This window comes from Rhinoraja longicauda, chromosome 9 (assembly GCF_053455715.1).
Source record: "Rhinoraja longicauda isolate Sanriku21f chromosome 9, sRhiLon1.1, whole genome shotgun sequence".
NCBI lineage: Eukaryota > Metazoa > Chordata > Chondrichthyes > Rajiformes > Arhynchobatidae > Rhinoraja > Rhinoraja longicauda.
This window is the reverse complement of record NC_135961.1, coordinates 20,825,069-20,852,874: the sequence shown is the minus strand read 5'-3', so window position 1 is coordinate 20,852,874 and position 27,806 is coordinate 20,825,069. Positions and strand designations below refer to the sequence as shown.

The window sequence follows — 27,806 nt, the reverse complement described above, 5'->3', positions numbered from 1 at the left end:
AATAGTTTGCTTTATTTTTTTTAAACGACCAAATTATACAATTTCTTGCATTCACAGAATGAACATCGGTATCAGTTTACATTTTAAACCGAGGAGTACTTATGATCAGAGGCTCATCGGTCTGAAGCACTCTCCTCGCCAGCAACATCAGCACATTTCTCCTCATCACTCTCCTTATCCCAGTCTTTCATGGTAGCTCCCATCATGAAGTCATCGCGTAATATGTTCCATTCGGCGACTTCTTCTGATTTAACCACAACCTGAAAATAAACCAGTTGATTACCAAATATAATCAAAAGCACAAATTAACACAGGACCCCGGCTGTATTCTCATCTGATGTAACTTTAACCCCACCCCACCCCACCCCCTGGTGCTGGCACATTACAATCTTGCTGGCACAACAATCTGATACAAATATGGTCTTAATAAACGATTTGAAATGAGATGCAATGTTTCTTTTGATCTTTGAACCAAATCCCCTTTATGTACCACATTAACTCATATGGCACATCGCTGACTTGCAGGAAATCTGACGACTACAGAATAGATCTGTCTTTGGAAGCCTTCAAACGTTGCTATCGTGGCACTAATTCATTTTCTTGCGGTCGGTTGGTTAAATCGGAAGCAATCTTGTACAACATTTCCTGTATTTGAGTTTAAAACTCGAGGCATCCGGCTCAGTAGTGGGAATCAGCCGCGATCTCCCCCCTCAACTCTCTCTTTCAGGAGTTACTATTTACACTGGGCGAGCATCACGACCATGCAGAATTTCACAACTGGCTGCTCCTTCAGAGTCTCCGCGCCCACACCCGTCCAGTGGAGCAGGAGCGCCACTCCGCGGTGCGCTACAGCATTGCTAATCAAACCACCCTTGTCCCACAACTAGGCAAAATGCTCAGATTAAAACAAAGTAGCTCAGCGAGTCAGGCTGCATCTCTGGAGGGAATGGGCAAGCGACGTTTCCGGTCGGGATCCTTCTTCAGATTGAGCTACTCCAGCGTTTGGAGCCATAAGGAACTGGAGATGCTGGAATCTTGCGTAGAACTCAAAGTGCGGGAGTAACTCAGCGGGTCAGGCAGCATCTCTGGAAAAGGTTTCCTATGAGAAACGTCGCCTATCCTTGTCCTCCAGAGATGCTGCCTGATCCACTGAGGTACTCAGGCCTTTTGTGTTTTAATCTGATCACTCTACCCACTTGTGGGATGAGGGTGGATACTTTGAGTTCTACTCCAGCACTTTGTGTTTTACTTAAGATTCCAGCATCTGCTGTTCCTTGTATCTCCAGGATAATCAGATTGTCTGAAGAGTTGCAACCTGAAACATTGTTGTCCATTCCCTCCACAGATGCAGAGTTCCTCCAGCATTTTGCTTTTTGCCCCCTCTCCCCGACTAGTTTTTTTCTCATTACTAATTGGAATACAAAGTAGCAGGAGATTAAAACTAGATGGGGATAATCTGCAACTAAAAGGAAATGGAGGCCTTTTTCCATGGTGGCCTTCTCCACCATTCAGCAAGATCATAGTTGATGATACACGAGTGCCATTATCCTGAGGAAAGTTGTGTAGAGAACAGAGAACTACAATGGGATATAAATAATTTAAATGAGTGAGTAAAAGATAGGGAATGCAGGCGTTACTTGAAATGAGATAACTCAACATTCATACCACTGGGTTGTCAGCTGCCCCAGTGAAATTCAAGGTGATGTTCCTCCAATTGGAGTGTGGCCTCATTCTGACAATGGAGGAGGCCCAAGACAGAGAAGTCAGTATGGGGGTGGACACAAAATGCTGGAGTAATTCAGCAGGACAGGCAGTATCTCTGGAGAGAAAGAATAGGTGACGTTTCGGGTCGAGACCCTTCTTCAATGTTTCGGGTCGATATGGGAATGGGAATTAAAATGATAAAAGGGGAATCTGAAGAACGGTCTCGACCCAAAACGTCACACATTCCTTCTATCCAGAGATGCTGCCTGTCCCGGCTGAGTTACTCTATCATTTTGTATCTATCTAAAATGTTTGGCAACTGGGAAATCGAACAAGCCAAGGCGGACTGGGAAGTTATGGTTCAGTTGCGTGGGACACTGGAGACCCACATCTGGTCTCCTTATTCAAAAAAGGATATTGATGCAATGACAGCTCTTCCAAGGTTCACTAGATTGATACCCGAAATACAGTTGTCTTGTTGGTAAGATCTGACAGAATAAGTTTGTATCTGCTGAAGTTTAGAAGAATGCTATGGGATTTTATTGAAGTACAAGATCCTGAGGGGTTTTGACATGGTCAATGTGGAGTTGACATTTCCTCCTGTCTAAACCCAAGTGTCATTGGTCAAAAATAAAAATTAAGATAAACAAGAGAAAATAAAGATTCTCTTTCAGTGGGTAGACACAAAATGCTGGAGTAACTCAGTGGCTCAGGCAGCATCTCAGGAGAGAAGGAATGGGTGACGTTTCGGGTCGAGACCCTTCTTTTCAGTGGGTTATAAGTTTTTGGATGCCTTTTCAAGGGATGGGCGAAGTAGAGTATTTTCATATTTTTAAGATGGGGAGTAAGAGATTTCAATATGTACACAGGAATGCATAGTTGAAGTTACAATCCGAGCAGCTATGAAGTTAATTAATAGTGGAGCAGGTTTATGTATACAACAAGCACCTCGTTGTATGTTTCCATGTTTACAAAAGAAAAAAAATACCAGGGTCAGCAAGATCTGGCATTATGCATAATCTGTGATTAAATTCCAAATTATAAATGGCGCAAAGACAAGAACAGTCATTTCCAGAACTTTGGGCCTCAAATAATCTCCTCATTGCCATTTCCCTTCCTATGCTATCCTCTAACTTCACTCTACTCCAAGTGAAATTTCACATTTAAATGTGTGTAACTATTTGAAGACATTTCCAATTTTTAAGGCATTTACCATATTTTCTCGCCAGCATTTATGACATTACAAATAGTAATGTTATACACTGAACTGACCACAGGAAAGTAATGTAACAAGGAAGTAAAGAAACAAGGAAGCATCTGAAGGGTCTCGACCCGAAACGTCATCCATTCCTTCTCTCCAGAGATGCTGCCTATCCCGCTGAGTTACTCCAGCTTTTTGTGTCTATCTAAGGCCTTTGAACTATTCTGTTTGGCAATTCCAGATTTCTTGGTTTGAGGGGAAAATAACAACTTAATTGTGTGGCTCCAAAGTGCATGCCTATTGGTAATTGAAAAATTCTTAAATGTCAAGTTAATCAATTTGGCTTTTGATCATCTCAGACATCCTATTAAATAAATGCAAAGAAATCAACACAATTAACTTTGGTGGCTATTCAAGCCAATTATTATACTTGGACTCCATTAAATTTATTACATTTTCAATGACAAGAATACCAGCTTAATTCCATTTCCTTTCTGGTCTTCTACAGCTATTTTTCCATTTGCTGAGTTTGGTTCATGGGTCTATACATTTTTTTCATTTTTATCAGGATCTGTGCCAAAAATTCATGAACAGATCAAATGTAAAGCACAAGAGTTAGAGTTGCTCTGATCAGAAGCCAGTAACATGACTTTACTTTTCTTTTGCTGCTGATCGAATGGTACTGACCACTAATACTCACATTGAAACCATGTGTAAAGCCCACAAGTTGGAAGAATCTCCGTATGGCAATAAGAACACTATAAATCACACATACAATGAGCCACAAAGTTGTGCTGAATTAAACTTTTAACATTTAAAATTTTAATACCCAATTGTTAGTAGATTGGTTGCTTATTCTAATTACAAATGTATAGATAGTATAAGGACATGGCAGCAATCCCCAGTTTTTTTTAATTTAGGAGCATTGTATTCTTCTCAGATGACGGATAAACAATTGATGCCATCCCGACAATCAGCTTTCCTGTCCTTGGGTCCAACGAATAGTTCAACAGCACCTGCCATCACTATTACTCAAGTAGTCCTAGCTAACCTTTGTTACTAACTCCCAATGTGGCCTATAATAGTTGGAAATTTATCTCCTTTTTTTGGATCTGTCTCCCTCAGAAATCAAACTGCTCATCACTATCTACCATAAACCCACTGCTAGACAGCTACCTCAACTACACCCTCATCCACCTGCAGAATTAGTTCTTACCATGAACAATTTCTCTTTTGATTTTTCACTTTCTACAAATCAAATATGTGGCTATGAGCTCTAGCTACACCTACCTTTTTGTTGGCAACAATCCGTGTCCCACACCTCCTCTGGCACCCTTCCGCATCTCTTGCTCAACTGCACCAATAACCGCACTGCCGCTTCCTGCACTCATGTGAAACCTGTGCATTTTATCATCTTTGCTACTCATTTCCAATCTGCCCTCAAGTTCACGATTTTTGACACTTCTTCCCCTTTTCTAGATCTGTTTCCATCTCAGGAGACAAACTATCCACTGATATCTACTGTAAAACCACCAACTCCACCTCCTTCCACCCCACCTCCTGCTAGAATACCCATCACCTGGGTTCCTTCTCCTTGGTCTACCTTTCCTATCCCCTTCCCCATTTGGTTCCATCTGTCCATTATCCCTCCCAAAACTGGTTCCATTTATCACCGTCCAGCCTGTCTCTAACTTCCCCCATCTTCTCATCAGGCTCCATCTGCCCATTTTGTTCTTCTTCTGTGTTTCTACCTACCATCCGATTCCACCTACCACCCCATCTCATCCACCCCTCTCATCTTTTTATACTGGCTATCTTCCCTTAACACTTTCAATCCTGATGCAGGGTCAGCTTGAAATGTTGTCCATCCCTCTGCCTCCATAGATTATACCTGACCAGCTGAGATTCTCCAGCAGTTTGTTTTTCACACAAGTAAACTGTAAATACATTTGTTTTTGTAAATCGTTAAAGCCCAGTTAAGACAATCATTTAATCTAGATTAATAACAATATTTACTAATTATAGTTATCAGAAGCTTAAAGAGCTTATTAGCCTGCTGAATCGAAATAAATTTGGAATACAGTTTGGGCACTGAAAGTCTTGCATCTCGATATGTTCATGAATTTTTATTCATGAATCATAAATAACAAATTACTTTATGACCTTTATTAGGCCACTGTTTTCCTGCACATGAGAGCATGGATATGTTTTGGTCTTGAATCAGAACAAAACTCCAAATCTGGAACACTTGTGTTTTGACAACTGAATTTGAGTTACTTTCCGAATAAGGTGGTACAAAAGCCATATCAAATCTCAGAGTATATCACATCCTGACTGATTACCTTTGTCCCCTCCTCAAAATACTTGATCAAGTTATTAAGACATGACCTGCTGCATACAAAGCCATGTTGACTGTTCCTAATTAATCCATTCTCTTACAAATGGGAGCAAATCCTATCCTGGAGAATTCTCACCAATAGCTTCCATACCACTAACATGAGGCTCACCGGCCTATAATTCCCTGGATACTCTCTACTTCCCTTCTTATACAAAGGAACAACATTAACTACTCTCCAGAGAACTTTAATGCTCTTCAAGAGTACCAAACCCCCCCCCCCAACTTCTTAGTCTAAAACTGCCCTTGCATATTAGTATTCTCCACACTGATCTCACCCTTAGTGGAAACAGGCAAAATACCCATTTAGTACCTCACCTACAAGCCCTGACTCCAAGCACAAATTTACCCCTTTATCCTTGAGTGGCCCTATCTATGGCTTTGGTTACTCATCAACCTTTTTGGTTACTTCTTCAAAAGAACAAGACTCTCAAGACACGTTCTCCCACATACAAACCATGGTGACTATCCCTGATCAGCCCGTCTATCCAAATGCATATAAATATCATCCTTCAGAATACTCTCCAGTAACCTGCCTACCACTGATCTAGAGTTCCCAGGCGTTTCCTTGCAGCCCTTCTTAAATAGAGACAAAACATTAGCCAGCTTCCAGTCTTCTGGAACCTCACTTGTGTCTAATGATGATTCATAACATCTCAGCCAGGACATCAGCAATTTAATTATTAAAGCAACAACCTGTCCTCTACCCCCACCACCTCCATCTCTCCTGTAGTACCTGTACCCTGGAACATTAAGATGCCATCCCTGTCCCTCTCTTATCCATGTTTCCATATATTCCAGTCGTACATACCCATTGACTCCCCCAATTCATCGGCCTTACCTGCTGTGCCTTTAGCAGTAAACCAGCCCTTCCTTGTTCCCTGTCATGTTCCTGCCTGTTCTGTCCAGTGAACTTCCTTCCATCACCCTCCCCATCAACCGAGCTCACTTGCCTCAATGCTGCACTGCTTCCTGGCCCCTGCCAATCCAGTTTTAATCCACCCGTATAGCACTAGCAAACTTGCTTGGCAAGATATTAGCTCCCCTCCAGCTCAGGTGCAACCCACATCTTTTATACAGGTCACCTATGCCCCAGAGGAGATCCCAATAGTCCAAAAACCTGAATCCACCCTGCACTAACTCCTCAGACATGCATTCATCTATCCTCTCTTCCTGTTCCTACAGTCACTAGCACATGGCACCAGGAGATATCCAGAGATTACGACCCTGGGGATCCTGCTTTTTAACCTTTTACCCAACTCCCTATAATCTTTTTGCAGGACCTCATCTCTTTTCCTACCCATGTCACCTGTGCCAACATGCACAATGACTTGTGGCTGATCACCCTCCCACTTGAAAATGTCATCCTGCCACTCAGAGACATCCTGGACACTGGCACCAGGATAGCAATAAACCATCCTGGAACCCTGATTGCTGCCAGAGAATCTCACATCTGTCCCTGTAAATATCGAGTATCCTACCACTATGGCTCTGCCTGGCATTACCCTTCCCTGCTGGGTCTCAGAGCCAGACTTAGTGTCACAGCCCTGACCGCTACTGCTTTTCATCCTTGCTATCTCCCCCAACAGTATCTAAAAGGGTATACCTGTTTTGAAGGGGAATGGCCACAGGATTACCTGCACTCGCTGTCTACTTCCTTTCCTCATGGGTACTCACTTCCCTCTTCCAGTACCGTGGCCATCTCACTATAACTCCCATCTATGAAGCTCTCATTCTCCCAGCTCCCAAGGTCATCCAGCTGCAGCCTCAGTTCCCTAATGCAGCCTGTGAGGAGCTGCATCTGGACACAATTTCCACAGGTGTAATCATCAGGGACACCAGCAGTTGCCCTCACTGCCACCATCCTGTAGAAGGAACATTGCACCATTCTATCGGCCATCACTACTACATTAAACACAAGAGGAAAAAAAGCACAACAATCACACACAAAAAAAAACAGCAGACTGGATCTTTACTGCTTGTCCCCTGTGTTCAGCCTCCTTTCCAAAGCCTATTGAGCCAAAGCTCTAGGACAAAGGCTCAAACTTACCCTCAACACAGCACCATCCCCTTCACACAGCCTTCTACCCAACACTGCTGCTCTGCTACAACTTGCCTTTTTATTGGCTGCTCAATTAGCTAAAAAGGGCAATTGTAGTTTTAAAACAATGCTATACAACACTCATTTGTTACTTGCTGGCTAATCAAAACTAGCCAATAGAGAAACCAATTATTGGGAATAGAACCCACCAAGTTCCACTTATGCTCACCATCCACACGGTCTTCAGAATTATTTTTTTTAATCAATTGTTAAGCACGTTTAAAATTAGTCAGATATTGGCAGAGGCTGGGTTGTGTTGGAATAGGAGAAAGATGGAGGGGAAAGAAAATGGAAAGCCAAATTTGTCAAATGTTGAATTATTTTTAAAACAGTGCTAATTTAACAAAATGCCTCACTTCATTGAAATAACGATCAGTTTTTTTCCCCAATGTGTTGACACAATCACACGAGGACTAGCCCAGTAAAAGTATTGCACATGTGTTTATTCAATTGTTTAGATTCCATACAATTGAAGGCCAAAAAAACAAGCAATTATGCAATTTGAGTCTTTTGGTTTGGTAGCTGGCTAACTGAATTGACTGAAAAAAAACTTAAAGCCAGCTGGATTTCGTTACTAATGAATATTACGATACACAACTCTGATTGCCCATCATACAAACCAGCCTCCCCAATTGACTCCATCTACGCTTCATGCTGCCAAGGGAACTCCGCCAGCATAATCAAGAACCATTTTTACCCCGGTTATTCCCTCTTCTGCCCATTGGGCAAAAGCCCATAGCTCGAATAGCTCGAAAGCAAATGGCACCAGGTTCGGGAACAGCTTCTCCTTGTTATTAAACTATTGAATGGTACTTCCTTAAGCTAAGGTGTTGTCCCAAGCTTCCAAACCACCTCATTGCAGACCTTGCACTTTATCGGCACTTCTTCTGTAACTGTAATTCTATACCTTAGTGTTCTGCACACTGGTATTTTTCTCTTTCCATTACTTGTAGTACTTGTGTTTGACATTTCCATTCCTGTATAATATGTTTGATTGGATAGCATGCAAACAAAGCCTTTCACTGCATCTAAGGACATGTGACAATAAAAAAGCAATACCAGTACACACTGTTTAATATATCATGATTGAATATTTGATATAGGTTCCTACCAAAATCTTTAAAAAGATGCATGTTCAGCTATCTGCCCCCTGACATACTCCTGAATAATTTTATTAGGTCTACAGTAATTACATACCTTTGTTAGAAGACATTACAAAATCAGAGAGAGTAGAGAATTAAGCCCATAGAAGAGTCTTTCATACAAAACGTCCCATTTAATAGATCAAACTTATTGTTATCACCATTGCTCTTCTATTTGCAAACCGTGGTACATGAAAAGATTTCCATATTTAGCTATCAGTTTCTCAAACTAAAACAATCTAGCAACCCAAGGTCTGCTGGGAACCTTGGCTGCCCACCTGCTTCATATTTCAGTCAGAGCCATCAGACCTATCCAAATACCTTCCACAGAATAGGAGAGAAACTGTTTGGTTAAGCAAAGTCTGTTCGCTGTGTGTTGTGGTTGCATACTACTCACCAGTTCCAGTTCTATACGTCTACCATGTTGTCTTGAAAATGAACTGAAAAGCAAGTCTTATTTTCCCCAAATAGCCCAGGAGGTCCTCTAGTTCTCTTGTTATTCGTCAAACCCAGCCTCACCTCCATGTCATTACCAAACGTCATCCTCCCAACCTCCTGAGATTAACAGTGCCATTTTTTAATGCCAAAAAGCAACGGGGTCTGTGCAATGACATGCACAGCTCCCCAACAAAATGTTTAAAAAGAAATAAGGTGCATCTGACTGCCTTGTTAGCCTTACTCGCTATCATTCAAATTTATAGATCTACCCTGGGATACCATACTCTTTTGTGAAGCCTTGCAAATTGTGAAGTGATCCAGGACATTATTTTAAACTGCTGCCTTAAAGCACTTTTATCATCTTTTGTTGATGGTAGGAAAGTAATATATTTGAAGCACTTGTGCAAACTTTGGTTCCAAAAGTGCAGAAATGTTGCCAACTTAATCCATCAAAATTAACTTTCTCTCTTTAAAACAATGTTCAAATGATGAGTTGTTTCAATACATTGTACAAGTTAAATTCAAATTTTCATCCTTAAAAAGGGGTTTCTTCAGTTCACTGCAAATATGTACAAAAAAGAAGTAATCCAGCTGGTTTGCTTATTGTTTTTATTGTCCACTGTTCAAAGTTTCCTTCTGCATTGGCTTAGAGCTAACAACACCACACAGAAATGAGCTCAGTGAAAACTCAGTCCCTCATGTTGCTAGGTAACACATCAAATCTTCACAAATATTTCAGTATTAGTACACAAGTTAAGCTTTATAAGTTTGAAGCATTTACGTTCAACACCCAATCTTTGTTTGGGGACAATCCATCCACAATTCGACAAAGTCTCAGTATTGACACTCAATTGCCACAAAAACAAAGTTATTAAAACAGAGAAGAAAAGTGAATACTAATTGGTTACATATTCATTTACAACTAAGTATTACTTTGAAACGACAAAATTATGGGTAAAATAGGATACCTAAATGCCAAGTGCAAGTCATTTACAGAGAAAAAGACACCTTAGGTTAGTTTAAAAAAAAGATCTGGCTTACATTCAGAGGTAATCATTTCCATCTGGGCATACAAATTCTGCAAAAAGACTACAGTTTCAAGCCATGAAAGCAAATATTTGACTTCAGCCCACAGCTCTTTCAATCACAACTGCTACAAAATAAACAGACAAACCTCTAACTATTGAGGAGCGCTTCTATCGATAAAATCTAGAAAAAATATACACAACCAAGGTAAGTATTCCTCCACCTCTTCTGACATTTTAGCTGCTCCATTTTAAAACCAGAAAACAAATTAAATATTGCAGAAAAGAAACAATTTAATCAAATGCCAAGGCCCTTCAGTAAAAGGAATTAAGTTCTGAAACATAATTGCCCACTCAAACTGCCAAGTCAATTTTAAATATAATTTCCCATATATCCAATTTCCCATGCATTGTGATGCATCATATCTAACCAGAATAACATTCAACATTTCTGCTCAATAGTAATTGAAATTCTCATGAACAGCTATGAATCAATTGTAGCCCAGAACCTCATCAGTTCAAATGGATCAGGATGCCCTTATACACAAATCAGAACTAGGGTCAGCCATTCAGGGCTGAGAAGAAACTTCTTCTGAGAGAATGGTGAATCTATGCAACAATATAATCACCAAGACTACCGAGGGTTATCACAGAGTATATTCAAGGCAGAGATGGACATTTTGAGACACGAAGGAAATGTGTTAAGAGTATAGGCACTATGATAAAAGATTTGCCAAGATCTTATTGAATGGTGCAGCAAGCACAGTGTACTCAATAATCAGTACTTGCTTTTATTTCTTCTACAAAATAACTAAAGATAGTTTTATTCACAAAATGCTGGAGTAACTCAGCAGGTCAGGCAGCATCTCGGGAGAGAAGGAATGGGTGACGTTTCGGGTCGAGACCCTTCTTCAGACTGATGTCGGGGGTGGGACAAAGGAAGGATATAGGTGGAGACAGGAAGATAGAGGGAGATCTGGGAAGGAGGAGGGGAAGGGAGGGACAGAGGAGCTATCCAACTCCCTTCCCCTCCTCCTTCCCAGATCTCCCTCTATCTTCCTGTCTCCACCTATATCCTTCCTTTGTCCCACCCCCGACATCAGTCTGAAGAAGGGTCTCGACCCGAAACGTCACCCATTCCTTCTCTCCCGAGATGCTGCCTGACCTGCTGAGTTACTCCAGCATTTTGTGAATAAATCCATTTGTACCAGCATCTGCAGTTATTTTCTTATACTAAAGATAGTTTTATTTCAGTTTATATTTTCCCCCTTTGTCTTCCATTCATATAAAGATAATACAAAACCACTCAATTATAACATTTGCTGCTAAACTAATAAATTAATCCAAATAGACCTGCCCATCACTTACATTAGCTAATTTAATACGATTAACTTAAAAATGGAATCCATAGTACATTGTATTATTTAAAAACACAAATTTGCATAATGAATCAAGACATCCACATATCTTTGAAGTTTGATTACCATTATAGTAGGCCCCTTTGTATATTAATTTTGGTGAACATCAGCAGTGCATTGCAGGCAATTTGCTTGAGATGTGACAATTACAATTTCTAACAGTGCTTGTTGCTGCCAGCAGTAACTGAACGGGGGGAGCATCAAGGATTTAAAATTTTAGTCGACTACATTCTCAGGTTAAATAGACACAGCAAAACAATGCCAAAACCAGAGGAACAAAAGTGTGATTGCAGCAATTTTCTGCTCTTGCTATAAAGATTAATATCTACTGTAATCATCAGTAACCTAGGCAACTTGGTATAAAATTGTACAAAAATAACTGGTCTTTAAATGGAAAAACCTATATTGTAAAATTTCTGGTCTGAAAGTAATTGACTGCATCGTTTTGTTTATAAAGCACATTAGTTCATTAACTATAATTTATGAAGGTGACTGAAGTTTCTGACAATGATAAATTGGTGCTCTCTTGATTTACACTGCTGGTAAACTTCAGACCAAGACCCTTTGGCTTGAAATGTTAACTGTTTCTCTTACCAAAGATGTTCAATCTGCTGAGCTTTTCCAGCTTTTTCCAATTTTTCTTTCAGATCTACAGCATCTGCAGATTCTCTCCTTTCCTCTGCCCCCACACACACTATTTTTAGACTTCTTATATCTGTCTGGTTACATTCTACCAGAAGAGGAATGTACTTATCTCTCTTGGATAAGATATTGGTTTTGTCAATTCTACTTTTGACTAAAGCTTGATACCCAAGCAAAAATCTAAAAATGGTACTCACACTAAATTAAGGCTGCTTTAGATCATTTTAGGGTTTGTGAGAGAAGACACGTTAGGTTTCATGATTAATGTCAAGTACGATCAATTTGGTTTGAAGCTGTCCTGAAAGTATTTTAACACTACTTTGTCACAACCTGGCTCTGAGTGGATTTCACTTATTATCTTCAACGTTGGACTCTGATGGGTGTGGGTGCAGCCATTCCAGTCCCAAAAGGGAATTGCCAAGGAGTACAGAATCAAGGGTGGCGTCATGACTCCAACCTAACTGAATGTACAAGTTTGGAGCGGGTTTTAACTACTCAACCCCTTAAGCCAGCCCCGTCATTCTGCGATCATAGCTTCAAATCCACATTCAAGAGTGAAGTGTTTTACTGACATACGTCTCAGACAGAGCAATGAAATTCTTACTTGCAAGAATACATATTTCACAGTGTAAACAATATAATTTAAAAAAGGTTCACATACACACACAAAATAATAGTACAAAAAGACAAAATTAATCTATGTAGTTCAGAGCTTATTTGGAGATTGTTCTATTTAATAGCCTAATGGCAGTAGGGAAGAAGCTATTCCGGAACCTGGACTTTACACTTTATAGGTTCTATATCTTCTTCCCAATGGCAGGAATGATATAAATGTGTGGCGAGGGTGGTGTGGGTCTCTGATGATGCTGGCTGCCCTTTTGAGGCAGCGACTCCTGTAAATCCCTTAGTGTAAATACATAGGAATGGGATTTACATCGAACCTTTCACTTTAAAGTGATTGCTTAGAGTATTTGGAGTATTGCATACAGTTCTGGTTGCCCCCTTACATGAAGGATATGGAGGCTTTGGAAAGGGTGCAGAGGTGGTTTACCAGAATTATGCCGGGCTAAAGGGAGAGTTAAACACACAGGTTATTTTCTCTGGGTCTCTGGAGGTTGTGGGTCCTATGAAGCTGCATCATGACTTCTTGACCCTTTTTACTTAATGCCCTAACGACTAAATGCTAGCATACCATATGCTTTGCTTACCATTATCTAATGATATTGCCATTTTCAGGAAGTTATGGTCTTGGACTATCTGTACATCAACGCTGTTGAGCATCATGCCAGAAGTTGCATATTTCCCCCTTGCATTCAACCTCCCAAAATGTAAGACCCCACACTTGCATTGAGTGAAATGGATGAAAACGTGGCAAATTGGGTTTTATCTGGGAAAGTGAGAGATAATGCATGTCAGTATGAGGATTAAAAAGACAGATTATAATCACATAGAAAGAGACAATAAATGAGTGAATACAGAGTGCTCTAGGTGTTCTTGTGCATGAATCACAAAAGGTTAGCAGGTAGGCAGAGTAAGCAGTCTAGGCGGTATGTAGCTTATTGCAAAGCATTGGAGTTTAAAAGCAAGGACGTTTTATTACAATTTGACAGGATAGTTGGCAAGGCCTCTCCTGGAGCACTGCACACAGTATTTGTTCCCATTATCCAAGTATAGTGCAGCAGTGGAGACAATCCAGAAGAGACAAAGCCATCCAATTGCTGAGATGAGAGGTTAGGTCTACATCCTTCTGCGTTAAGAATGAGGGGTGATCTTATTAAAACATACAAGATCCTCAGGGAGTACGAGAGAGGAAAATGTTGAAATGTTTTTAGCTGTGGGAAAAGGAGATCCAAATGATTTTCAAGGAGCCAGTCATATAAAACTGAGGCACGTAGAAATGTCTTCTCGTAGAAAGCAGCTAATATTTGGAACATCCTCCTTGGAACATCCTCCTTATTGAGGATTTCCAATGAAGATAGATAAAGTTTTGAAAGATCTAGGGAACTAAGGCAATGAGGATCTAGCACAGAGTAGGCTTGGGATAGGATCAGTTATGGCAGACGAGTTGAACCGGTACCTTGGATCTGTCTTCACTAAGGAAGATACAAACAATCTCCCAGATGTTTTAGTGGCCAGAGATCGTAGGGTGATGGAGGAACTGAAGGAAATTCATATTAGGCAGGAAATGGTGTTGGGTAGACTGATGGGACTGAAGGCTGATAAATCCCCTGGGCCCGATGGTCTGCATCCCAGGGTACTTAAGGAGGTGGCTCTAGAAATCGTGGATGCACTGGTGATTATTTTCCAATGTTCTATAGATTCCGGATCAGTTCCTGTGGATTGGAGGATGACTAATGTTATCCCACTTTTTAAGAAAGGAGGGAAAGAGAAAACAGGAAATTATAGACCAGTTAGTCTGACATCAGTGGTGGGGAAGATGCTGGAGTCAATTATAAAAGACAAAATTGCGGAGCATTTGGATAGCAGCAACAGGATAGTTCCGAGTCAGCATGAATTTACGAAGGGGAAATCATGCTTGACTAATCTTCTGGAATTTTTTGAGGATGTAACTAGGAAAATGGACAGGGGAGAGCCGGTGGATGTAGTGTACCTTGACTTTCAGAAAGCCTTCAACAAGGTCCCACATAGGAGATTACTGGGCAAAATTAGAGCATATGGTATTAGGGATAGGGTACTGACATGGATAGAAAATTGGTTGGCAGACAGAAAGCAAAGAGTGGGAATAAATGGGTCCCTTTCAGAATGACAGGCTGTGATTAGTGGGGTACCGCAAGGCTCGATGCTGGGACCGCAGCTATTTACAATATAGATTAATAACTTGGATGAAAGGATTAAAAGTAACATTAGCAAATTTGCAGATGACACAAAGCTGGGTGGCAGTGTGAACTGTGAAGAAGATGCTATGAGGTTGCAGGGTGACTTGGACAGGTTGTGTGAGTGGGCAGATGCATGGCAGATGCAGTATAATGTGGATTAATGCGAGGTTATCCACTTTGGTGGTAAGAATAGGAAGGCAGATTATTATCTGAATGGTGTCAAGTTAGGAAAAGGGGACGTACAACGAGATCTGGGTGCCCTAGTGCATCAGTCACTGAAAGGATGCATGTAGGTACAGCAGGCAGTGAAGAAAGCTAATGGAATGTTGGCCTTCATAACAAGAGGAGTTGAGTATAGGAGCAAAGTGGTCCTTCTGCAGTTGTACGGGGCCCTAGTGAGACCGCACCTGGAGTACTGTGTGCAGTTTTGGTCCTCCAAATTTGAGGAAGGATATTCTTGCTATTGAGGGCGTGCAGCGTAGGTTCATTAGGTTAATTCCCGGAATGGCGGGACTGTCGTATGTTGAAAGACTGAAGCGACTAGGCTTGTATACACTGGAATTTAGAAGGATGAGAGGGGATCTTATTGAAACATACAAGATTATTAAGGGATTGGACACATTAGAGGCAGGAAACATGTTCCCAATGTTGGGGGAGTCCAGAACATGGGGCCACAGTTTAAGAATAAGGGGTAGGCCATTTAGAATGGAGATGAGGAAAAACTTTTTCGGTCTGAGAGTTGTAAATCTGTAGAATTCTCTGCCTCAGAAGGCAGTGGAGGCCAATTCCCTGGATGCTTTCAAGAGAGAGCTAGATAGAGCTCTTAAAGATAACGGAGTCAAGGGGGATGGGGAGAAGGCAGAACCGGTGTACTGATTGTGAATGATCAGCCATGATCACATTGAATGGTGGTGCGGGCTCAAAGGGCCGAATGGCCTCCTCCTGCACCTATTGTCTATTGTCTATCATATTGAATAGTTAGGCGGGATTGAACTCCTGCTCCAATTTTCTTGTGTAAATGGGATTTCATCAGAAGCTGCATCAGAGGTTATGTTGTGGAAAAGATATGGGTTGGGGGAAAAAGGGGGCAAGGGGAAAAAATATCCACTCCAGCATTGACGAAAGGGGATTGAATTTCCCCGAGTACAAAGAGAGCGAGGGCAGTACAGTGCATTTCATATATACCAATTAAATAAACATATTCCCTTTGTCTTCCTGGAGTTGTGGGAGAAAGATAAAAAATCTAAAATAATTGAGATTTTATATACACAAAAGAATGTAGTTACAGTTTTCTAGTTCTCCATGCCATCATTTCTCGAGACTTCTCCGACAGGAGCTAAAATGGCAAGAATTGCTGTCTCGCATGTCACTGAGTATTAATTATTACCAGAATCCAAATTTTGCTGCAGGTTTAATGGATGTGAATGTGCAACTGCAGCAGCTTCTTAACAGGAAACGTAACAGTGAAATGTTTGCTTGAAACAAACGAGAAAGAGTGGCCCATCTTAACAAGTTAATTCTGCAAATCTGTAACTCTAAGCATCACTCTTTGCATTCCCCTCAGTCAATCATGATCATTGAAAAACTCTGGCTGGACACCAGTTTTTGCCTAAATGTGGTGCCACTTATGAGCAACAATGCACAAATTAGAGAGCAACGTTAGCACATGCTGAAATATTTAGGCGCATTAGTCTATTAAAAAAGGCACAAAAAGTGAATACTGGTAACAAAGTGCTAATTGTTACCGTAATGTTAACAGACCTTTGAGCCACTATGAGAACACATTGAAGTATTCTATCCATTCATTGAGATCTGGAATGTAACTGAGAGTCATAATGATGAATAGAAAGTTCAGACCTGCCACCTAGGTTTTCGCTCACGAGCCAGCCATGCAGTAACTTTGGAATGCATCAAAAGATAAAGACAAACAGAAACAGTAACATCTCAAAAATATTGCCAAATGTGCTGATGTTTACACATTTTCTTCTAAACTCACTATTTATAATGTTTTGTTAGAAATTTAGCCAGATATGTAAAAAATAATCACACTCTCAACAGGACACATACATTACCTTTAATTAAATAAAAATAGCCAGCAATCTTGGGGAATTAGGTAATATGGCTCAGAATGTCAATCGCCAGATATTGCTGGTTGACATGTGCCAAACTGGCATCATCTCACCCATCACTTCCATTATTTAAGAACCGGGTCCTTTCACAATAATTGTCCATTAAACAAGCCACCAAAGGTGTAGTCTTCTAATGAAGAACACAACCACCTTCTTAACAATGTGCTAATTGTTACTGCAATGTCAATAAACCTCCGATCTGGGAAAGATAAAAAATACTGGAGTAACTCAGTGGGTCAGGCAGCATTACTGCAGAAAAGCATTTCACTGTACCTCAGTACACTTGACAATAAACTAAACTGATCTGAGGTGGCGTTTCGGGTCGGGAAATCGCCAATCCATGTTCTCCAGTGGGGATGCCTAGACACCAAAATTGTATCTCTTTTCTGGGTAAACCAGCATCTGCAATTCCTTGTTTCTAACCTCTGATCTACTATGGCAGCACACTGTCTCATTTATTATACGTGGAATGTAGTGCCTGTGTGTCGGGAGCAGACACAGTAATAAGTGTTAGTGCTGATAATGGCAGAAAGAATTGCACAGCCACAGGGAAAGCAAAGAGACTGATTTTTCAGATATTTCAAGGAGCAGGCACATGCACAATTGTCCAACTGGTCTTCCCTTATACTCCACTTTTCTACAATTTTAAAATATAGTCAATTATTAGAGATCTTAAAATTAAAAATCTAAACATTTGCACTTGTTTTCAACCCATCTCCACACCTTTTATCCTGGACACTCTCTCTTCTCCCCTCTCCCAGCAGGCAAGAGGTACAGAAGTGTGAAAATGCATACCTCCAGATTCAGGAATAGTTTCTACCCAGCTGTTATCAGGCAACTGAACAATACTATCACCAACTAGAGACTGTGCTAACCAACCATCTACCTCATTGGAGACTATATTTAATCAAACTTTTCTGGACATTATCTTGCACTAAACAATATTCTCTTTATCCTGCATCTGTACACTGTGGGTGGCTTGATTGTAATCACCTATGACAGACACAAAAAGCCAAAATAACTCAGCAGGATAGGCAGCATCTCTGGAGAGAAGGAATGGGTAGCATTTTGGGTCACGGCCCTTCTTCAGTCTTCCTTCGGTTTAAACTAGCACCTGCAGTTCCTTCCTACACTTGTGATCACATATAGTCTTTCCGCTGCTGGATAGCACCCCACAAAAAAGCTTTTCACTGTACCTTGGTACACGTGTCAATAAACTAAACTTACTCCCTGGCTTCACCGTCCCCAGTTTAAAGTGCTTCCCATCCCACTTTCACATGCTTCATTACACTTTACTTTTTCACCACAATCTCAGTAATTCTGGTTTCATTCTCAGTGATCACTTGTCACACCCACTGTTCACCGAGTTCCCAGATTTCACTTCCACATAGTTACACTGCCACTAGCTCCAGAAGTTAAGGTTAAGATTAAAAGAGAACAAACCACTTCTGTCAGATCTGGCAACTATTTCTCATTAAAAAAGCAAAAGAGCAGCCAAAATGATTGACTTTTGCTTTTTCATTTCTTTCTTGTCCCTTGTGTGTTGGTGAATAGATAGCAATAAGGGGAGATTAAAGTTGGATTAGTATAAAAGGGCTTTTGATAGCCGGACTCGAAGAGCCAAAAGGCCCAATTCCATACTGTGAGTGTCTATGATTCAACACTGGGTTGGCTGGTTCCACACATCCTTGGATGTAATAATTACAGCCCTTTTCCAGTTTTTAATTGTCTCCTGCGGTATCCATTTAAGGGCCAAATGCTGCAGATATACACAGAGCTTTAAATTTTGACCTCAGCAAGTCATGCCGCATATGTGGGCAGGGAAACACTGCTAATGTCAAGTTGAAGACCTGGGATAGTTAGGTCTAAAACGTTGTTTCTCCTTCTACAAATGCAGCCTGACTCACTGAGCATCTCCTCTTTTTATTTTAAATTTCTAGCATCTGCAGTATTTTTGGATAATCAAAACAATCTTCTCAATTTGGCAGATGCAAGAGGTGCCACGAACAAAGAACACCATTTATATTTTTATATATATTATCACATTCATCACCCTCTCCAAGGTATTAAAACTGAGAGATCGCAGGCAGTTTATTCACACTGCTTAGTGTGGTCTATTCCTCAGGCCAACATGTAAAGTAAACACAAGTTAATAAAACAACAGAACCCTAAGAGGTCTGTTGCTCTCATCTGCCGACATCACCCAACATAGCATGCATTACATATCAGAACCATTGGAGAGCAGGCTTGCCAAGGCTCATCATGGAGCTGTTTCAAACAAACAATGTCAACCAACACACTGAGGAACACCTTGCTAACAGTACATCTATGAATTTGGATCAGCAAATGGGACTAGCTTAGATGGGGCAAAAGTTGGGTCGAAGGGCCTGATTCCATGCTTGTTTCCATTCTATGACTCTATCGTGAAAATAGATGGTTCAGTATGCTACCACTCCATCAGTCAGTTTTGATCAAGTGTTACAGCAGGTTCTTGACCATTTCCCACATATAGGCTCCATAGTTACGGGTAATATGTCGTTTGATGTGGAAATCAAATACACAATGCAAAAGCTGTGGTATTTCTGCCCAAGCCGAGCAGGAGGACATGGTACAACAGCAACCTGAAGGAAAATAACTCTACATGCCCGTGCCTTTCATACATTCCTCTACAACAGGAAGGCTTGGTCAACAGATACAAGGCATGGAAAAAAGGGTGTAATAGCCATTGCTTTTGCTGTTTCCAACTTACACATTTTCTGAAGAGACTTACTACAATGTCCTGGAGCATGCTAATTCCTTCAACACACATTCATTAGTGGGCTGAATGATATTTGCAATGGATTGAGCACGTTCATCAGAAAATGAGGACAATATTCCCAAAGATACCCCAAATGGTTAACTTGCTAGTGGGTCATGAACTATTGTACATGATGTGTGGCCTGACAGCAAGCATAAGGTAGAGGTGAAAATGGCTGGCATCAACACATATAACTAGGAGATATATATTGAATCTTGGTATCCTGACTGCAGTCATAATCAATCATACAACATGGAACTCACTACGTCTACACTGATCAGTGGACACTCATCCACATTTTTCTACTTTTCTAGCACTTGGTCCACAGCCTTCTATACCGAAACAAATTAATTGCTTGTCATAACACTTATTAAATGGTGTCAGCAACTCTGTTTTCACCATTCTCTAGGGAATGTACTCCAGATACTTGCACTCTCTGGGTGAAAAAGATGCCCCTCCCCCTTCAGATTCCCATTGATGACCAGCTGACAATTATTGACAAGGAATATTTGGACCCAAGTAGACAGAGAAACACAGGATATCACTGTTTATTAATGAGATACCACAGACCATTTGACTACCACTTGGTCATGTCCCAAATGACATATTCCCCCTCCTGCACAATGTACTTTTGTTTAAGGATTGGTTCTGTTTGCTGGACAGCATATTCTTCTATATTTTCACCACTATAAAGAGCTCAGAGGTCATGGTACGACTTGCCAGATATTGCAAAACATTAAATGCTATTGTTATGTATTACAATGAAAAAAATCCCAAAGCATTAATTATTCATAGTCATAGAGTGATACAGTGTGGAAACAGGCCCTTCGACCCACCTTGCCCACAACGGCCAACATGTCCCAGCTACACTAGCCCCACCTGCCTGCGGTTGGTTCAATTATTCTACAAATCAATTCTGATACATCACCAGCACTATCATAATAGCAGGTATGATCACGCTCAATGGCAAGTATGATGTAGCTCAAGTACTTGCACAAGGGAGACACCATAATTCGGAAGCCAGACCTGACCAATGCAATGCAGCCAAGAGGTGTCTCACAACTATTGAGCTTTATGCAGGTGCAATGTAACCTCAGCCAGCTATAAAACTACACTGCATGGGCTGTCTATTGCTACGTTCACATATTTTATAAAAACATACCCAATAACTTGTTCCATGTTGGAAGAGAAACAGTGGTCATGTAGCTCATTTGCACAATATTCCTTCATTGCTACCCGAATACAATTGTGTGTGATTAGCTCTATTCCTACTTTAAACTCCAGTTAAACTGTATGATTAATTATGCTCATACTCCATCTACCTTGTCAATAACCCAACACTACATACAGTGCCCTCCATAATGCTTGGGACAAAGACCCATCATTTATATATTTGCCTCTGTACTCCACAATTTGAGATTTGTACTAGAAAGAAATCACTTGCGGTTATCAAGTGCACATTGTCAGATTTTATTAAAGAGTATTTTTATACATTTTGGTTTCATCATGTAGTAATTACAGCTGTGTTTATACATAGTCCCCCCCATTTTAGGGCACCATAATGTTTGAGACACGTGGCTACACGGGTGTATGTAATTGCTCAGGTATGTTTAATTGCCCCCTTAATGCAGGCATAAGAGAGCTCTCAGCATCTAGTCTTTCCTCCAGTCTTTCCGTCACCTTTGGAAACTTTTATTGTTGTTTATCAACATGAGGACCAAAGTTGTGCCAATGAAAGTCAAAGAAGCCATTATGAGACTGAGAAACAAGAATAAAACTGTTAGAAACATCAGCCAAACTTTAGGCTTACCAAAATCAACTGTTTGGAACATCATTTGAAGAAAGAGAGCACTGGTGAGCTTACTAATCGCAAAGGGACTGGCAGGCCAAGGAAGACCTCCACAGCTGAAGACAGAAGAATTCTCTCTATAATAAAGAAAAATCTCCAAACACCTGTCCGACAGATCAGAAACACTCTTCAGGAGTCAGGTGTGGATTTGTCAATGACCACTGTCCGCAGAAGACTTCATGAACAGAAATACAGAGGCTACACTGCAAGATGCAAACCACTGGTTAGCCGCAAAAATAGGATGGCCAGGTTACAGTTTGCCAAGAAGTACTTAAAAGAGCAACCACAGTTCTGGAAAAAGATCTTGTGGACAGATGAAGATTAACTTATATCAGAGTGATGGCAAGAGCAAAGCATGGAGGAGAGAATAATAATAATAATAATATTCATTTATTGTCATTGCAACGAGTACAACGAAATTAAAAAATAGCCAATCCTGACGGTGCGTACAAACATATATGCAATAAATGCAAAAACAAATAAATACAATTATATTAAGTACAAAGATTTTTTAACGGTGTTGCCTAGTGCAGAAGGTAGTGTTCAGTTCTCGTATGGCCCTGGGGTAAAAACTGTTCTTAAGTCTGTTTGTTCGGGATTTGATCGACCTGAAACGTCGACCAGAGGGCAGATGAACAAACAGACGGTGGCCGGGGTGGGATGGATCTTTTATTATTTTGCCTGCTCTACTGAGGCAGCGTAGGCTGAACAGGTGCTCCAGGGAGGGCAGTGAGCAGCCGATGATCTTCTGGGCCGTTGTGATGACCCTCTGAAGGGCCTTCCTGTCCTTTTCTGAGCAGCTGGCATACCATGTGGTTATACAGTATGCCAGCACACTCTCGATGGAGCAGCGATAGAAGGACATCATGAGCTTCTCCTGCAGGTTGGTTTTCCTGAGGATCCTCAGGAAGTGGAGTCTCTGCTGTGCCTTCTTTACTGTGGTGATGGTGTTGGTAGACCAGGTAAGATCCTCTGCGATGTGCGTACCCAGGAACATGAAAGCGGGTACCCTTTCCACACAGACCCCATTGATGTAGAGTGGGTCGTATTCTACACTAGTTTTCCTGAAGTCAATTATAAGTTCCTTTGTTTTGGAGGAGTTCAGGACAAGATTGTTCACTGAACACCATGCTGCCAGCCTTTGGATTTCATCCCTATAGGCTGTCTCATCTCCTCCTGAGATGAGTCCAACCACAGTCGTGTCATCCGCGAACTTGATGATGGTGTTGGTGGGATGGGTGGGGGCGCAGTCGTGAGTGTAGAGGGAGTAAAGGATGGGGCTCAACACACAGCCCTGTGGTGAGCCGGTGCTCAGTGTAATGGTGGAGGAGAGGTGAGGGCCTATTTTGACGGTCTGGGGGCGGTTGGTCAGGAAGTCCTTGATCCATTGGCAGATGGTTTGGGAAAATCCAAGGTCAGAAAGTTTGGTGACCAGTCTGCTCGGGATGACCGTGTTAAAGGCAGAGCTGAAGTCGAGGAAGAGCATCCTCACATAGCTCCCCTGGTGTTCAAGGTGGGTCAGTGCAGTGTGAAGAGCAGTGTCGATGGCATCCCCTGTAGACCTATTTGCTCTGTAGGCAAACTGGTATGGGTCGAAGGTGGGTGGGAGGCTGGCTTTGATGTGCTGCAGGACCAGTCTCTCGAAGCACTTTGTGATGACCGGTGTGAGTGCTACCGGACGGTAGTCGTTAAGGCCGCTGATGACAGATTTTTTCGGCAGTGGGATGATTGTGGCGGACTTCAGGCAGGGAGGGATGGTGGATTTTAAAAGGGACAGGTTGAAGATTTTTGTGAAGACCTCAGATAATTGGTCTGCACATTCCCTCAGCACTCTGCCCGTCACACCATCGGGGCCTGCAGCTTTCCTGGGATTCACTGCTCTGAGCACGTGCTTAACATCATACTCCTGCACAGTGAAGGTGTTGCTGTCAGGTGCTGGAGAGGGTGTTATGTCTGCCACTGTAGCTTTCACCTCGAAACGAGCAAAGAAACAGTTAAGTTCCTCTGCCAGCGAGGCGTCGCCGTCGGCAGTCGTGCGGTTGCTGGTCTTGTAGTTGGTGATAGACAATAGACAATAGACAATAGACAATAGGTGCAGGAGTAGGCCATTCAGCCCTTCGAGCCAGCACCGCCATTCAATGCGATCATGGCTGATCACTATCAATCAGTACCCCGTTCCTGCCTTCTCCCCATACCCCCTCACTCCGCTATCCTTAAGAGCTCTATCCAGCTCTCTCTTGAAAGCATCCAACGAACTGGCCTCCACTGCCTTCTGAGGCAGAGAATTCCACACCTTCACCACCCTCTGACTGAAAAAGTTCTTCCTCATCTCCGTTCTAAATGGCCTACCCCTTATTCTCAAACTGTGGCCCCTTGTTCTGGACTCCCCCAACATTGGGAACATGTTATCTGCCTCTAATGTGTCCAATCCCCTAATTATCTTATATGTTTCAATAAGATCCCCCCTCATCCTTCTAAATTCCAGTGTATACAAGCCCAATCGCTCCAGCCTTTCAACATACGACAGTCCCGCCATTCCGGGAATTAATCTAGTGAACCTATGCTGGATGCCTTGCCATACCCGCCGTGGATCATGGTTGGTAAAGTGGTCCTCAATCTTCCTCTTGTAGGACGCTTTGGCATCCTTGATGCCTCTCTTCAGGTTGGTTCTAGCAGCACTGTATAGAGCTCTATCACTAGACCTGAAGGCGGTGTTACGGTCCTTGAGGAGAGACCTGACATCCTTTGTCATCCAGGGCTTCTGATTGGGATACAACCAGATGCGTTTGTCGACGGTGACATTGTCAACACAGTTTTGGATGTAGCAAAGTACAGTTGATGTGTACTCCTCCAAGTCCTGATCCTCAAAAATATCCCAGTTGGTCCTTTCGAAGCAATCCTGCAGCTGCGAGGAAGCTCCTTCAGGCCATGTCTTAACAGTCTTTATGGTGACTGGAGCTTTCCTCCTGAGTGGGGTGTATGCTGGAGTTAAGAATATGGACAGGTGATCTGACTGCCCCAGGTGTGGTAGTGGTGCTGACCTGAAACCCTTCTTAATATTTGAATAAACCTTGTCTAGTGTGTTTTTCCCCCTGGTAGCACATCTTATGTGTTGTTCAAGTTTCGGGAGAACTGACTTTAGGTCTGCATGATTGAAGTCCCCGGCTATGATGTGGGCTGCTTCTGGATATGTGCTCTGTTGTGAGTTTATTGCACCGAGCAGGTAGCCTAAAGCTGTGCTAGCGTTAGCATTCGGTGGGATGTAGACTGCTGTTACTATAACCCCTGTAAATTCACGAGGAAGGTAAAAAGGCCTGCATTTAACTGTTAGGGACTCCAGATCAGGAGAACAATGGCTATCTATGATTTGGATGTTAGTGCACCAGTTGTTGTGCACGTAAATGCATAACCCCCCCCCCCCCCCCTTGCTCTTACCGGAGTCGATGTTTCTGTCCCAACGAAACGCTGTACGCCCGGCTAGCTCAATGGCTCCGTCTGGGATAAGTGGATGAAGCCATGTCTCTGTTACTAAGAGAATGCAACAGTCTTCCACGAGTTTGTTTGCTGATATCTGTAGTTTTAGTTCGTCCATTTTGTTGGTGATGGATCTGGCGTTGGTGAGGAACATGCTGGGTAGCGGTGGTTTGTGTGGCTGTCTCTTTAGCTTGGCAAGTATACCGGACCGGCGTCCTCGCTTTTGCTTCCTGTTTCTCCCCCGCCTGCGACGCCTGTTCGCGCCGACAACTATCCACGGAGAGCCCGGTGTCCTGGCTATCTCTTCCGGTATATTTCGCGGGTGTGGAAATTCGCGCATAAGGTCCCGATTGCACTGGAATCCTATGATCAGAAGATCCTTGCGGTTGTAAGTAGGATTTGCCTGATTTGCCTGGTTTGCATGACTAAAATTGACTAACAGACATAACACAGATAACACACATAAAACGCACCGAAAGGGAGAGCTGTGAGCCGCTGCGTCCGTGCGCGCCGCCATCTTGCTGTAGGAACTGCCCAAGATCCAAAGCATACCACCTCATCTGTGAAACACGGTGGTGGGGGTGTTATGACCTGGGCATGTACGGCTGCTGAAGGTACTGGCTCATTTATCTTCATTGATGATACAATTGCTGATGGTAGCAGCATAATGAATTCTGAAGTGTATAGATACATCCTATTTGCTCAAGTTCAAACAAATGCCTCAAAACTCATTGGCCGGCGGTTCATTCTACAGCAAGACAATGATCCCAAACATACTGCTAAAGCAACAAAGGAGTTTTTCAAAGCTAAAAAATAGTCAATATTTGAGTGGCCAAGTCAATCACTCGATCTGAACCCAATTGAGCATGCCTTTTATATGCTGAAGAGAAAACTGAAGGGGACTGCATGCAAAGGATATGTAACAAAATACTAAACATGACTACTTTCATTTACATGACACTGTTGTGTCCCAAACATGATGGTGCCCTTAAATGGGGGGACTATGTAAAAACACTGCTGTAATTTTTACATGGTGAAACCAAAATGTATAAAAATGGCCCTTATTAAAATCTGACAATGTGCACTTTAACCACGTGATTTTTTCTATTACAAATCTCAAATTGTGGAGTACAGAGGCAAATAAATAAATGATGGGTCTTTGTCCCAAACATTATGGAGGGCACTGTATGCAAATGTTTCTCCAATAATCACAATAAACTGTTTTACTTACCAATTAAAGATAAAAAGTATTTGAAGTAGTATAAAAATCAGCTGATCCCCAACCATTACGATAATTGTCTCAATCTCCACAAGAGTAAGTTAATGGCAAATACTCAGTAATCATAAGAATTTTCACACACCTGTTTTTCACTCTTTGGTGTTCTTCCTGCTGAGATCCGCTGCATATTTTGTGACGATCCACGAAGCACATCGATAAAGTCTTTCTTCGAGACCGATGACAGCAACTTGGCACGCTTTCGCTCAGACCCACCCACTTCTTTAATTTTATCGTCCACAGTTGTTTGATGTTTTCGCACAGCATTAAATAGCTGTACAACACCTCTGTAGATTAAACAAATAGGTCAATCATCTTTATTCCTAGACAAGGCAAATATTTGTCTAGTTGCTGACATTCGTTCAATTTATCTTCAGCTATACCGAAAGACTGAAGTGACCAGTTCTGAGTTTGAGTTTAGTGTACTGTCACATGTACCGAGGTACAGTGAAAAGCTTTCTTTGTTGCACGCTAACCAGTCAGCTGAAAGACAATACATGATTACAATCGAGCCATCCACAGTGTAGATACAAGATACAGGGAATAACGTGATAACGTTTAGGGCAAGATAGTGCCAGTAAACTCCAACCAAAGATAGTCCGAGGGTCTCCAATAAGGTAGATAGTAGCTCAAGACTGCTGTCTAGTTGTTGGTAGGATGGTTCAGTTGCCTGATAATAGCTAGAAGAAACTGCCCCTGAATCTGGAGGTCTGTTTTCACACTTCTATATCTTTTTCCCCCGATGGGAGAGGGAACAAGAGGGAGTAGCTGAGATGCGACTCGTCCTTGATTATGCTGGTGGCCTTGCCGAGGCAGCGTGAGGTGTAAATGGAGTTAATGGAAGGAATGTGTAGGAAGGAACTGCAGATGCTGGTTTAAACTGAAGATAGACACAAAATGCTGGAGTAATTCAGCAGGACAGGCAGAATCTATGCAGAGCAATGGGTGGTTTAGGGTCGTTCTGGGTCTGAAGAAGGGTCTCGACCCGAAACGTCACCCGTTCCTTCTCTCCAGAGATGCGGCCTGTCCCGCTGAGTTACTCCAGCATTTTGTGTCTATTGATGGAAGGAAGATTGGTTTATAGAAACATAGAAAATAGGTGAAGGAGTAGGCCATTTGGCACTGTCATTCAATATGAATATTTGCTGATCATACAAAAATCAATGCCCCATTCCTGCTTTCTCCCCTTTACCCTTGAGTCCGTTAGCCCCAAGAGCTATATCTAACTCTCTCTTGAATACATCCAGTGAATTTGCCTCCACTGCCTTCTTTGGCAGAGAATTCCATTGATTCACAACTCCTTGGGTGAAAAAGTGTTTCTTCATCTCAGTCCTAAATGTTACATTTAACATTTTGTGATGGTCTGGGCTGCGTCCAC

General features: G+C 41.9%; 1 protein-coding gene across 1 annotated transcript in view; it reads right to left on the bottom strand.

Annotated features, from left to right (window-relative positions):
- The window catches only part of rrp15 (ribosomal RNA processing 15 homolog), a 42,745-nt gene continuing 14,939 nt past the window's right edge, over positions 1 to 27,806 (bottom strand). The window contains exons 4-5 of the mRNA XM_078405803.1: positions 26,514 to 26,715; positions 1 to 260 (exon numbers count right to left, since the gene is read on the bottom strand). Coding sequence (XP_078261929.1) covers positions 114 to 260; positions 26,514 to 26,715 — 349 coding nt within the window. The 3' untranslated portion in view covers positions 1 to 113. The remainder of the gene's footprint in view (positions 261 to 26,513; positions 26,716 to 27,806) is intronic.